Source organism: Puccinia triticina, chromosome 2A (assembly GCF_026914185.1).
Source record: "Puccinia triticina chromosome 2A, complete sequence".
Classification (NCBI taxonomy): Eukaryota; Fungi; Basidiomycota; class Pucciniomycetes; order Pucciniales; family Pucciniaceae; genus Puccinia; species Puccinia triticina.
Window position 1 is genome coordinate 1,652,586 of NC_070559.1, and position 15,049 is coordinate 1,667,634.

Consider the following 15,049-nt stretch of genomic DNA (forward strand, 5'->3'; position numbering starts at 1 on the left):
TACATATTTTTGGCCCATAAATAGTGATACCTATCAAATACATTTCCCCTTGGGGGAGTTTTCATCTCATTCTTGCCATATCCTGATATCTCAGCTCTTCAGGTTATGAGCCCGCACTGTCACCAGCGGTAGTGCTATCTCGCTAGTTACTCTCCCCATCGGATTATCTTTTCTCTTTCTTTACATGACTCGCCGCTATCTCGTGGTAACTGTTGATTGATCAAGCTATCTTTAATTTGCTTTCAATCCTACGGTGTCAATCTTACGGTTTGTTTTATTGCCAAGCCGCACAGATTCATGGTCCTCACACGACTTCTTGGATTATCATCGCTTTCCTCAACATCAATCCCCGCTTTGCTACGTTTGCCATCATCAGGCACCTTGTTTTTTTATGCGTTTTGATGCTATCTTACCCGCATCAATTAGCACGATTTATTGCCACTATCCGGCGGCTCAATCTATTGTTTGCGTTTTTTGATGCTATCTACCTTGGCACCAGTACGCTTGGTTCATCCCCAACCTGTGTTTTTGAACGCTTCATCATCTGGCATCAACACACAATTCTTGGCCCCTCAGTATTTACGAAACCTCGGTTCTTCATCAAGCTGCCTTGTCAATACGGATATCCCATTGATTCTTGACCTGCATCAACTCCGGCGCTCACAGCCTTTCAATGTTGATTGTTTCCAAACTTTTCAACTCGGACGTCTTCGAGCTTCTGCCCGCACTCGGCCAGCTCACCAAGGACACCCGGTCGCTCAATTAGCTCCGGCCACACTCATGTCTTCCCCCGCCCACCCTGACATCACTCTCCAGCCCCCACTTGCATTGGAACCACCGGCGAGGCCAGCAAATTAGGGAGATATCAAGACCAACAGCCTTCCCCTCCGGCTCTTTGTCGTTGGTTTGCTGCTGGATGACTCAACCTGTTTGCGCTGGCCCTTGCAACATTGGCTCATTGTACAGCTTTCGTCATCAAGACAACATTGGTGGTGGCCGGCTACACTTGATCAAAACACTCCACTCCTGTCTTTGGTGGTCTTCAATCAAATCCCCTACACTCTTTTCTTTTCCTTTCATTCACATTCCTTCTCTTTCCTTCTCATCTTTTCTCGGGTTGGTGAGGGAGGGAGTGTTATGACACATGATTTCATGTGTCATTTATTTCACACACTTTTATGGGGTTTGGCTTCTCACCAACCCAATCATGTACATATTTTTGGCCCATAAATAGTGATGCCTATCAAATACATTTCCCCTTGGGGGAGTTTTCATCTCATTCTTGCCATATCCTGATATCTCAGCTCTTCAGGCTGAACTCGCAAAGCGAGCCTCCGTCATGAGGGACTTTATTAGACCATACCTCCCCATTCTGGTGCACGGAGAATGGATTTTTTTATACCTCTTTTCACTTTCTTCAGTGTGCACTTTTCATAAAACAACAGCTCTGATTTTTTTTGGCTGGTTGTCAGCGCAAGATACTATTCAAGAGCCTTGTAATTTTTTATCTGTATGTACTGCCACATACAGCCAGTCCAAGATCGCTTGCAACTTTGGCTGTGAAATTCAGAAAATTACCGCGCACACACAAACTTTCCGCGCCGCTGCAAACATCCGTGCACAGGGGCCGTGCACATGTCACTGCCCCACATGTCACCAGTCCGTGTACTACGTCACTGGGGGTGTGGTGCGTATCACCAAACCCAACCCAGACACCCTTGCAGATTGGCATCATCGGCCATCCACATTTGAATCCTCCATTGTAAGTTCCTCTCTTTATTCCTTTCCAAAAATGAAGGAAATCAAGCTAACAAACTAACTCTCCATTCCTAACTTTAATCTAGGTGAAACATGGGTTCCAATCCGGAGGACGGCTCAATATCTCCATCTGACTATTCCGAATGGTTCCACCATCCAATCACCCCCCCTTCCAAACAACATGTCCCAGGACTCTTTGATGGCACTGCCCATCTTGTCAAAACACAAAATCGCCGCCGTGCTGCCTTTATCAGGAGTCAGCAAGCCGCTGGTGCCACAATTGATCCTTCACTTTTAGCCTCGCAACCAGAACCGCATGGACCGGGCTATGAGTTTTACTCCCAAGAACCTTCCCCAGTACTTACCCAACCAAACCAAAATCTGACCAAAGGCCGCATCAGCTTTCCAGTACACGTTGAATTCATCCTCTTTGTACCAATCACGCCAAACCCCCCTAGTCACAACACCCGCAAACAACAAGTATCTTCTTCCACTGCCCCTCAAAGCAACAAAGTCTCGTCTGAAGAAGACAAGATTGTGATTGAGTGGCTGACTAATAATACTGACTTGATACAGTTCAAGAATGCTGTGATCCAGGCAATTAAAACTGACAAAGACAAGGCAATTGCAAGCTTTGTCGAGGAAAAAGAGAGCGCTGGGGAAATAATCTGGAACTTCATCATCCCACATGGAGGATTATGCAGCCACTCACAAGCGACGTTTGGAATCTGCGGCAATATTTGAGGAGTTTGTTTGCATTGCCCAAATTACCCCAGATAGTTGCAAGATTGTGTGTTGCTTGGTGCAAAAGAATCCAAAAGATTCTACCCAGGTAAATTTTATTTGATTAAGTACTTGGTGGTGGGTTGATACTGACACGCTTTTGTTTACATTCCAGAGGGAAACTGTTTACAAGCACCTCAAGCAAACTCAAGCCAGTACCTGTGGCACTAGTTTGGTGAACACCCCTGCTCCAATTGAGGGGCCTTCTCAAGGTGCGCAAGAGGCCGCTTCTCTCAGTGATTTGGTCACACAGCTCCACATCCTACGTGAACCCGACTCGCGATACACTGGAAGTCACAAAATGCATGTATTTGTCAATCCTGAGGATCCAAACAAGTTCTTCCCCTTGACAATGCCCCAAGCAAATACATGGGCAAGAGCAATTGTGAGCCTACCTCTTTTGCCTGATCTATCATTTGCTAATAAATCCTTACTCTAAATTCAACCCCAGCGACAAAACCCAAGCAAAGTGACGCTCTTGGACCCACCAAAATCTGATCTTTTCCGCTTCAAGAGAAAGGACCCTTCCGTCAAGCAACCCCCTGCAGCTCCGGCAGCCAACGGGGCACCACATCCTGTAGCTTCTGCAGTCAACTCAGCACAACCTCCAGCAGATCCAGTGGTTGAGCAACCTCCTGCGGTTCCAGTTGCACCAGGTGCAACAATTTTTGATTTGACTCTGACTGCTTGGCCATCTATGCGCAATACCAATCCGTTTGCGCTTGCCATGTTGGGTATGTAACATCATCAGATGATGATGAATACCAACCCCATGATGTTCAGTCCTATGGCCTTCGCCCCACCCAACCTGATGAACACCCTGTACCCGTTGAACCCTACTATGAACACTAATCCAATGAACATGCCGCAACCAATGAACGCCTTGCACCCGTTGAGCCCTACTATAAACACTAATCCAATGAACATGCCGCAACCAATGCACCCCGAACCCGTTGAAACCTACAGCAAACGCTAACCTGATGGCCTTCTCCCCACCAAACCTGATGAACGTGCCGCACCCAATGAATGCTAATCAACCCAGAACCCCAGAACAACAGGGGACTTCAGTTCCATTGCCAAACACGCCTTCTGACAATACTAGCACACTTGAAGGCTTCCTCCACTATGTCCATGTAGATTCCAACTCCAAGCCAATCATTGAGGGCCTGAACTAACTGGGCATCGCACACTGGTCAATATTCAGATGCTACAAGGTCCACAAACTCATTGCGGCAGGTTTCCCAGATGGCCCTTCCCAAGCACTCATCAAGGCTGCAAAGCATTACGGCAATCACTTAAGAATGCAACAAATTAGATTAGAATCTCAGAAGTAAGATGTAGTACTCTCAAATGTACTTGTCTCTTGTCCTTGTTTCTTGTCTCTATTCAAAAGTACTCTCAAATGTACTCGTCTCTTGTCCTTGTTTCCTGTCTCTATTCAAAAGTGCTTGTCTCTATTTGAATGTACTTGTTTCTATTTGAATGAACTCGTCTCTATTTGAATGTACTGGTCTCTATTGAATGTACTTGTCTCTCTTTATTGAAACAAGCTCCTGGTCTCTATCAAATGCACTCGTCTCTCTTTATTGCAACAAGCTTTTTTCCCGAGTAAATTTGGCACTCATCAATCAATTGCAGTGTCTTCTTTGGCTCAAATGATTGCAATAAAAATCTATTTCTTTGTCTCAATTGTTCGCAACAAAAATAGAAAGGAAAAAGAGAAAAACAATTGTGAACAAAAAGAAAGAACAAAGAGAAAAACATTCTAGTTTTTGCAAGGTGGTTGTGACACGGAATGAAGTTTGCAAGGTGGTTGTGACATGTAATGAAGATGAAAAAAATGATAATTCCTTTTTAATCAATGTATCCTGAGCCTTGGAAGAGGCTTCACATAAGTTGAGGAGTAAACACCAGGATAAAACAATGATCACTTGTCTGCAGGTGACACAGCAAAGTACAAAGGGGCCTTTTTACTATTTCATGTCACTTGTAGGCAAGTGATCATTGTTTTTTCCTGGTGAAAGATCAACCTGGTGAATGCTTTGATTTCCTCTCCATCACTTGGACCACCATCCAATTTAGCATATTTACGCAGAGAGGCCTTCAGAACACTGAAAGCCTTTTCAATTGGGTTGAAGTCGGGGGAATAAGGAGGCAAATAGATTAAGAGGCAGCTGTGATCCTCAACAATCTCTTCAATGCAACCATTGTGGTGGATTTGGGCGTTATCCATCACCAAGACGCTTCAGGGTCCTGGGAAAGGGTTCATGTTGGGCATCTGTGGACAGAAAAAAGTCAGCGTAAGCAACAAGCAAGATGAACTGTAGAGAAACTTACCAAAACATGCTCCAAATAATGTTCAAAGTCAACTTGCTTGACATTTTCCGTCTGGAACATCACCTGTCAGCTGGCTACTATGGCAGAGCCACCGTGACATAAAAATATACAAATAAAATATAAAAAGTAGTTTTACATATGAAAGAGACATTATTACTCTTACATATGTAAAACTACACAAAAACATTAAAAACATATATAAATAATTAATTACTTAGATTTGTGTAATTAATAAGTAAAATATTATAGAAGATTCTGATTCTACGGGTAAAATAACCTAGGGTACCTCACTTACATGTGCCCTTAATTATTTGGTCAGCCTAAATGCACTCCAAAAAAATCCCAAAAGCACTCCAAAAGTGAGTGTATGGAGTGTGCACTCCAATGATTGTTGGAGTACAGACTAGAGTACTCCAAGTCAATTGGAGTGCAGAACCGGGGACTCAAGACTCTTTGGAGTGCAGCACAAAGAACTCCAGTGGCCAGGAAATTTACCAGAGCTGGAGTGCCTACAACTTCAACCAGGCTATGTACAAACACACCCCACTCGATCCTCCTGATATCCATGACCGGTACAGACCGGCATTGAGCGGATTAACATCTCCCCTCAATGACCGGTCTGTACCGGACCGCCGGTCATTGAGGGAAATCACACCTCTTGATGACCGGTCTGTGCCGGTCATTGAGGGTAACAACACCTCTCGATGACCGGTGATGACCGGTCAGACCGGTCATCAAGGGGAATAACACCTCCTCTGGATGACCGGTGTGTACCAGTCATTGAGGGGAGGTGCTACTCTTGATGACCGGTCGGTCTGACCGGTCATCAAGAGGAGGTGCTACTTCTCTTGGTGACCGGCACAGACCGGTCATTGAGGGGACTCACACCTCTCGATGACCGGTGATGACCGGTCATTGAGAGGACTCACACCTCCCGATGACCGGCACAGAGGGGTCATCAAGAGGACTCACACCTCTCGATGACCGGTCAGACCGGTCATCAAGGGTAATAACACTTGATGACCGGTGATGACCGGTCATTGAGGTGAGTCACATCTCTCAATGACCGGTCTGTGCCGGTCATCAAGGGGAGTAACATCTCCTCTTGGTGACCGGTCAGACCGACCGGTCATCGAGAGTAGCACCTCCCCTTGATGACTGGTACACACCGGTCATCGAGAGGTGTTATTACCCTCAATGACCGGTCTGACCGGTCATTGAGAAATGTGACTCACCTCGATGACCGGTGATGACCGGTCATTGAGAGGTGGGAGTCCCCTCGATGACCGGTCTTTACCGGTCATCGAGAGGAGCACCTCCCCTCAATGACTGGTATAAAAGAAATCAAGCAGCTGAAAGTTTATTGCTTGTTAGATAACTATTTACATTTATTGAGATCTTGTTATAAGTTAGAGGGAGTAGAGAATAGCGGCGCAAGCATGTACCTGAAAGCAGGACAGGTTGCGTCCGGGGTTTGAGTCTGGTGGACGAGAAAGGAAAAGTGCGTTAAGCGCTGGCTTCACGGGTCGGTGTTTTATACGCTTTAGAAGAGTCCTGTGCGTCAATCATTCGCATGGCGAAGAGTCAGCTCCAGTTTCTTCCTAGGCGTGTCTTTGCTGTTCCTCTCTTATGTCTGTTTCTCTACTCACGGGTCTAGGCCGAGTTATTTTAATAACTTTGTCTTGTTCTGTCTAAACACTTCCGAAGCGTCTGGTTCTGGTAGTTTATGCAAATAAGGTTTATGTCTTAGTTTATTGTCTTTTCTTTTCTTTGTTATTGGTTTGGTCTGGGCTCTTACTTACGGGTAGCTTTAGCTTCCGATAGTCTGGCTAGTAAGCCTGGCTGGTGTCTGGGTCCAAGTCGATCCTCAAGAGTTCTATGGAAGAATGCGTTCAAGTTAGCCTTAAGGTTTAAGTCTACTTGCCGCTTGCTCTCGGGACATACAAGGTTCTCTTGGGCTGTTCTTGGTTCTGGGCTTTGACCAATAAGGTTCTCACCTGGTGCGCTTCTGTAATCGTCAAACAATACTCTAGCGTTAGCTCCCGTGGTTAGGGCTGGGGTCTGGGGTCTGGACTGCGAAAGGGCTTACCTTTCTTTGCAGCTGGGCTTGGGCTTGCGCCTTGTGCTATCCGCGCGAGCTTCCTTAATGGTTGCTGCGGGTGCGGGTCTGGGTCCGTATTCCTACATCTTTCAACATCTTTTTCTGTCTGAATGCTCGGCTATATACTCCAATATATATATTCCAGAAACTACACGCTTCTAAAACATAGTTCCAACTCTTCTCACCTCTGCTGAAGCACTGCTCACACCATTGATACCAGTTTTCATATGTACGTAAATCTGTCAAAAAAAGGTCTTTGTTCTCTAAATCTGAATCCTGCATGTCATGAGCGTACTTTAAACTGAGCCTCTAGTCGTGATGAGAGAGTGAAGTGAGGGACGACAATCGGGATGCCCTTGGAGGGTTGTTCCAAAACAGGCTGTAGGCACCCAGGCCCCAGCCAAAGGATCCAAGTGCTGCTTATAAGTCTGTCTACAATTACTCAAATGACATCATGTTTTATGCTGAAAATATGACTGGTTGTAATGTATTGAAGGCGCTGTCTTTCCACGTGTTAAAACTCGTGCGCATTTGCGCGCATCTCTGGCGCAACCCGTCTGCTGTATCCATCTTCTTGCGCAGCAACAATCATCGGTCTATCATCAATCCAGACCTAAGTATGTATACTTTTTCTCAGATCTCCGCCGTGTAATCCTCAGCATCAATCAATCTCCATCGGACAGAACCTTAATCCTTTCAACTTGATTCGATCGACTCTCAAGATCTCAAGATCAAGACTCCTTAACTTTGTCGGCAATTCACCGCCAACCATTTCTTTCCTGCGCTTACAAACAAGCGCCGGCGAAGCCTTAACATGGACAGCCTATTTGGCTTCCAACTTGGTGAGAAATGCATCCTCGCATTTCCGGATCTATTCGATAGCACTCAGTCACTGATACTAATCCTTCCCTTCTTTCAGTTTCAGTCTTAGATCTTTGTCAATTCCTTATTCCATTATTTATTCCCATCTGTTATCTGCTGTCATAGGGTTTGTTTCTTTCACTCATCTCCATTATTCATGATCATTGACTAATCCACTTACTCTCTTCAGTATCATCCTATCACTCTCAATTCTCCACCTATATTGTTGTCCACTACACTATCAGAGTTTTTTTATCCAGGGTTGGTTTCCTTTCTTCTTCACATTTGGTTCACAATGTCATCTCATGTTCTTTGTTTTAGTTCTGGTATTGGTTTTTGAGTAATTCAGTCTTAGTTTTAATACAATTAACAGTCAAAAAACCAAAGACAACCTTTTATGTCAAACGACAAGACCAAAGAAACTCCTCAACAAACCTCTAGCAAACCAACAAACCAGAATCCTGTGATGGCCACCGTTACAAACCGTATGGACAAGATTCACCCCTCTGTCCTCAAAACCATTATCAAAGGAATCCCTCTATTAACAATGGACAACTACACTCATTGGAGAATCAGAGTCATTAACTTTCTCAACATTGTGAAGCTGAAAGATGCACTTACCACCACCAAGGATAAGCTTACTCAAGACAAAAATGACTTCTTGAAGGCCATAATTGTTGCTAAGCTCAAATCTACCGTTCAAGCTAATTTGGTGGACTCCGTGAACAAAACCAACCCCAAGAAAACCTGGACTTCCATTGTCAAGTTTTTTGCATCCACTCAAGACTCCAATAAGGCCAGAGTCTTTCAATCCTTCCTGCATGCTACGTACACTCCTGACGACATAGCTGGCTTCATAACCTCAATGGAAATGTTTCAATCTCAATTAGTTGAAGTCGGATGGAGCTTCACAGACGACATCATTGGTCACATGATATTACACAAGCTTCCCTCTGACATGAACGACATCATCAACCAAATCACCCATTCCAACAAGGAACCAACCATTGATATTGTTATTGATCATCCTTGAGTCCACAAACACAACATTGAAGTTCGCAAACACAGGAACAGAACCAAATCCAGTCCAATAACTTTGTTCACTGATGAATCAAAAAGCTGTCAAAAGAACTTTCACAATACGGCCACCGATCACACCAGAGAAAACTGCTGGTATCTGTACCCAAATAAGCAGACCAAATATCTTGAGAAAAAGAAGGCTGCGGCAAACTCAAAATCTGAATTGTTGATCAGTAGCTTTCACTCCTCATTCTCAATGTCACCGCATCTGTTCATTCTAGACTCAGGATCATCTGCTCACATGATTCCAAACTCTCAATTTTTTCACACCTTGGAACTCAAAGAATTAGGATGCGTTCAAACTAGTTCAACCAATTACAAATCAAAGGAATTGGTTCTATTTTTCTGAAAAACAAGCACGGCAAAATATTTCTCAATCAAGTTCTCTATATTCCTGATATCGTTGTGAACCTCTTGTCTGTATGGTGTCTCATTCTTGATGACTATGTTGTCCACTTCAATAAAAGCTCATTTCAAATTCTAAAAAACAATGAAGTAAAAATGAACGGAAATTATATTGGGAATCTTCCCAGCATATACTTTGAGAACATTGAACACAAGAGCCTTCTTTCATCATCCAAACTTCTTCATAAATCCCTTGGTCACGTGAGCTATCACCAAATAAGAAAGAAGCTCAGTATTCCTCTGAAAATCACAAACAGTTGTGAATCATGTGCAGTGTCCAAAATCACAAAGGCTTCCTTTAAGTCAGTGCACAAACCAGCATCTCAACCGTTTGAAGAAGTACATTTGGATCTTATTGGTCCAATTTGGCCAAAATCTCATCAAGGACACAGATACATCCTGACTCTAGTCAACAGTTTTACTCGTTTCTGTGCCGCAATTCCATTGAAACTCAAAAGTGACACCACAGACACTCTGTCATTTCTACTAGACATTGAAGCAAAGAGATTCAGATATCATCCTTTCCATTCAGATTGCAGATCCGAGTTTATAAACACAAGCATGAGCAAGTACTGCAAGAAGCACTTAAGCAAACAACAAACTTCAGATGCCTATACGCCTCAACAAAATGGATTGGTGGAACGTTTCAACAGAACAATTTTAGAATCTTTAAGATCAATCCTCAAAGACTTGGCTCTCTCCCGTAAATATTGGAATGAGATTGTCCTTGTTGGCTCACTCACTTTAAATCAGATTCCGGCACATCAATCCAAAAAGTCTCCCTTCAAACTTTTCAAAAACAAATCACTTCCCTTAAGCTATTTTTGACCTCTTGGAGATCAAGTATCATTCCTCATTCTCCCTGAACAACATCACTCAAAGCTGAAACCTAAGGGCAAATTGGGAAGACTCATTGGCTATGTCAAAGAACTTAGATTGTATCAAATTTTATCTGACAACGGAAAAATAATTGAAGCCAAAAATGTTCAATTTCTTGACTACATGCCTCTGGACTCAAAATCCTCTGAGTGGGATATAGACATTGATTTGAACAGCAAAAGTGAAGAAATGTCTGCTCCTGATGAAGACTTGCCTGGTGAAGATCAATGTTCCCATAGCAAGAGCAATGAAGAAGTGGCCGCAACTCTGAATCCATCCATGATTATAAGAAGGAATCTTTGTGACCGCACCTCCGAAATCAAGCCGACAAAATATATGTATCTTTCTACTGACCAACATCCTTCAAGGATGCCATGAACTCAAAAGAGAAGGATAAATGCTCAGAAGCAGCAGATCAAGAGCTCTTCAACATTGAACACCACAAAGTGTGGGATGACATGTACAACACACCAAATTCTTTTCTATGTACACTATGGATCTTCAAGACTAAGCCTGCAACACTCTCTGCAAACAAGCAGAAAAAGGTGCATCTTTGTATTCAAGGTTTTCTTCAAAAAGAAGGAGAAGACTATGGCAATACCTTTGCTCCAACCGGCAAATTTACCACCCTTTTGATTGTGCTCATGTTTGCCATTGACAAGCATCTCCCTATTTGTCAATTTGATGTGAAAAGTGTGTTTTTGTATGCTCCTTTGAAAGAAGAGCTGTACATTAAGACTCCGGAAGGATCATTGAGAAAAGCACCATTCCTGAGGGCCAGGCTTAAGAAATCATTATACAGGTTGAAACAAGCTCCTGTGAACTGGTACAACACACTCACAAGCTGGTTTGAAGAAATTAATTACCATCAATCAGCCTCTGATCCCTGCTTATTCATCCATCAAGACAAGATTTCTTTCATTTTCTTTCATGTGGACGACCTCATTGTAGTCGGAAATGTGGAAGCTTTCAAAGATCTGTTCCTTCTTTGGTTTCCCAACTCATCCGCTCACGACCTGGACACTCTTCTAGGCATGGATGTTGATATATCGTCTGACTCAATCTCGCTTTCTCAAGAAAAAATTAATGATAAAGGTTTGAGGATGCTTGGACTCTCAGACTGCAAACCTTTCAACACCCCTCTATCAGTCGCGGTTCAACTCAAACCAGCATCTCAAGAAGAAAAGGGTGAATTCTCTAAACTAAACGTAAATTACAGATTGTGAGCCTGAGTCTCTATAGTGACAGCAGGACACAAGAGAAAAGGGGGGAATATTGGATTTCTTTGAATAAAGAAAATACAAATATAAAAGAGATAGAGAGAGAGAGAAAGAGACTGAGCAGATTCAAGATTAAGCAGATATTCAAGTTTATTCTGGTGGGAATGCATGTCCACTGGCAATGCTACCTCTTTAAAAAAGTGCTGCCAAGCTGTGCTAGAGAGTGCAACAGCCTCCTCTCACAAAAGAAACGTGGAGGGCTTCTGGATTAGACAAGTTTAATCCAGCCACAATTTTTTAGCTTCCTTCTGGATAGTCAAGGTTCTTTAAAGGGAAACCTATGTGGTTTGTTTCTTAAAAAAACCACAGAAAAAGAATGATGTTAAGCAGGGGCAGCCCTGTGATCAAGGATGAGGCAAAGGCCAGCAAAAGAAGAGCAAATCAAGCAGACACAGAGTTGTACCTCTGAGATAAACAAGGTTCAGTGAAAGAGGTTACTTACTGTCAATATCCTAGGCGCCTGTGACGGTAGGTATACTGGGAGCGTGGTAATCTCTTTGGTGGTGATCCTGGGGTTATCTGGGGTGTGGTTCTGGTGTGCTGAAGTCTGTATATCCGCCTCAGGCAAGGGGGATCCTGACTACATAAATTTTCACAGTTTGCTTATGTAATTTACATATGTACATGTGGTTTGGCGCGCCTGGTAGCGCTGACACGTCACAACTGTGCATGCGCGCTACAACTCAATAACTCAGGGAAGGAGTATAGTTACAAAGAATTGGTAAGTTGTAACTAGGGTTAGAATTGCATGAGGAAACAGAAGATGAAGTCCAAACAAGGGTGTCTCTTAAGATGAAAAAGATATGAAGTAATCCATATGTAAAAGTAGAAAAAAGGCAGACTTTAGGTCAGCTGAGTTGACTCTAAGGCTGACACAGATAATTCACTGGCATCCTAAATTATCTGTCTTGTCGCACTAGTCCCGATCTGGCTCCTGAAGGATTGATGCTCTCCAGTTTCAACCACGAACCGGGATGGGACACTCGAAAGAAGTGATACATTGTTGGAAATATGTAAAAGGGACTCAACATCTACACCTCACTCTCAAAACTTATCCAAGCAAGTCTGCCTCTCTACAACATTACACTGATGCTACATGGGCCAACGATCTAGAAACACGTCTATCAAGAAGCGGGTCCATTTGCTTCTGGAAAAACTTCCTGATTGCATGGAACAGCAAGAAGCAAAAGAACATCACACTATCATCAACCAAAGCTGAACTAAATTCCCTTGCTGACAGCATACAAGAAAATTAGTGGATTAAATTCTTGGTAGAAGAACTCTGGAATGAAGATCTCAAACCATCAACCTTTCACATTGACAATCAGGGACTAGCGGAGAAACTAAAAAAATTTAGATCTAACTCTCAAACAAACCACTTGGACATCAAGATGAAATGGTTATGTAACTTACGGAACAAAAATGAAATAACTGTGACTCTAATTCCTTGGAGCAACATAGTAGCCGATACCCTCACAAAAGCAAGCAGTGTGGAATCACTCAACCAACTGCGTGACAAATGCTTTCTGGTTCATTACTCACCAAGTTGAGGGGGGTGTTGAAACTCGTGCGCATTTGCGCGCATCTCTGGCGCAACTTGTCTGCTGTATCCATCTTCTTGTCCAGCAACAATCATTGGTCTATCATCAATCCAGACCTAAGGACACTTCTGCTCAGATCTCCGCCATGTAATCCTCAGCATCAATCAATCTCCATTGGAAAGAACCTTAATCCTTTCAACTAGATTCAATTGACTCTCAAGATCTCAAGATCAAGACTCCTTTGTCGGCAATTCACCGCCAACCATTTCTTTCCTGCGCTTACAAACAAGCGCCGGCGAAGCCTTAACATGGACAGCCTATTTGGCTTCCAACTTGGTGATAAATGCATCCTCGCATTTCCGGATCTATTCGATAGCACTCAGTCACTGATACTAATCCTTCCCTTCTTTCAGTTTCAGTCTTAGATCTTTGTCAATTCCTTATTCCATTATTTATTCCCATCTGTTATCTACTGTCCTAGGGTTTGTTTCTTTCACTCATCTCCATTATTCATGATCATCAACTAATCCGCTTACTCTCTTCAGTATCATCCTTCTCGGTGTCCAGCACAGACCGGCCATTGAGAGGGCATATGTACATACACCCTCCCGATGTCCGCTCTGTGCCGGACATCAAGAGTGTATGCCCCCTTGGTGTCCAGCACATACCAGACATCAAGAGGGCATACATACACCCTCTCAATGTCCGGTCTGTGCCGGACATCAAGATTGTATGCCCTCTCAGCGTCCAGCATGTGCTGGACACTGAGAGGGTGAGGTTAGCGGGGGCCATGATCGCACTGCAAAAGGTTGTCCGTGACTGCTCGTCTCCAGACCTTTTTCAGCAGGTACCCGCCACCCAAAATTTACATACCCGGACCCGCACAGGGCACCCGCCAAGGGCTGGCGGGTACCCGCCCACGGATACCGGGTACCCACGGGCGATCTCTAACCACAATTCAAAAACTTGCAACACACCTCCAACTGAATTGACCAAGTGCTGCGTGTGCATCAATTGGGATAAACTAAATTCAAAGAATACAGTCAAAACTCTGGACAAAAAATACGCTCACCCCCCATGGTCTCAATCCTGCCCGTCAATGAAACAAGATATCCAATGCCGCAAGCAACGACATTGGAATGCCTAGTCTGGATTCCTTTTCTTTTCTTTCTTTTTTCCTTTTTCCCTCTTCCAGCTCAATTTATAACTCCTATCCAAACAAAACCCAGCATTTTTTACTAGTTCAATCTTATTTTTACGGACTTACTTCGTGCACTGTGGGGGTCGTTGTCTCGACGTCCAGCCCCCAGTGCGCGCTTCTGCCACGGCTCTTCGCGCACTGCATTTTCCGCCGAAAAAACGGCTGGCATTTCTTGAGATATTTTTTGATGAATCAATAGAATGGCTTTTTATGATCCCCTTAAAAAATAACCAAGTCATTTAGGGGTCTCCTTGAGCCTAGAGAAAATTGACATGAAAAAATCATATTTTAACGCGGCAGGGATCTGTAATATCGCTTCCTGTGCCCCAGTAGCCCCAAAAATTTCACAGTATCATGGCACATGTGCAAATTCATGAACTGATAATTTTCAGAATTTTTCCCAGAGATGTAAGGGGTGCACGGCAGGCTTAGTAGGAAAATTACTGCTAACTGTATAGCTTTTTTGTTACACACCCAAACAGTCCCAAAATTTCAGAAATGTTTTCATTTTGGATATTCTCCGCGCCATAAATTTCTTGGCAATAGTGTGTCATGATAACATGAGATGTAGTGCGGCGGGCTTAGTTGGAAAATGACTGCTAACTTATCTCATGGTTTAATGACACACTATTGCTAAGAGCTTTATGGCGCGGAGAATATGAAAAATTGAAACATTCCTGAAAATTTCAGACTGTTTCAGTGTGTAACAAAAAATCTATACATGTAGCAGCCATTTTCCTACTAAGCCCGCCGCGCACCCCTTATATCTCATGTTATCATGACATACTATTGCCAAGAAATTTATGGCGCGGAGAATATCCAC

At 43.5% G+C, this 15,049-nt stretch overlaps 1 protein-coding gene across 1 annotated transcript; it reads left to right on the forward strand.

Annotated features, from left to right (window-relative positions):
- Positions 1-3,316: 3,316 nt before the first annotated feature.
- Positions 3,317-3,517, forward strand: PtA15_2A190 (uncharacterized protein; the record flags this gene model as incomplete). Its single annotated transcript, XM_053166185.1, has 1 exon — positions 3,317-3,517. The coding sequence occupies one exon, from the start codon at positions 3,317-3,319 to the stop codon at positions 3,515-3,517; it is 201 nt and encodes a 66-aa protein (XP_053017432.1).
- Between the last annotated feature and the right edge of the window lie 11,532 nt (positions 3,518-15,049).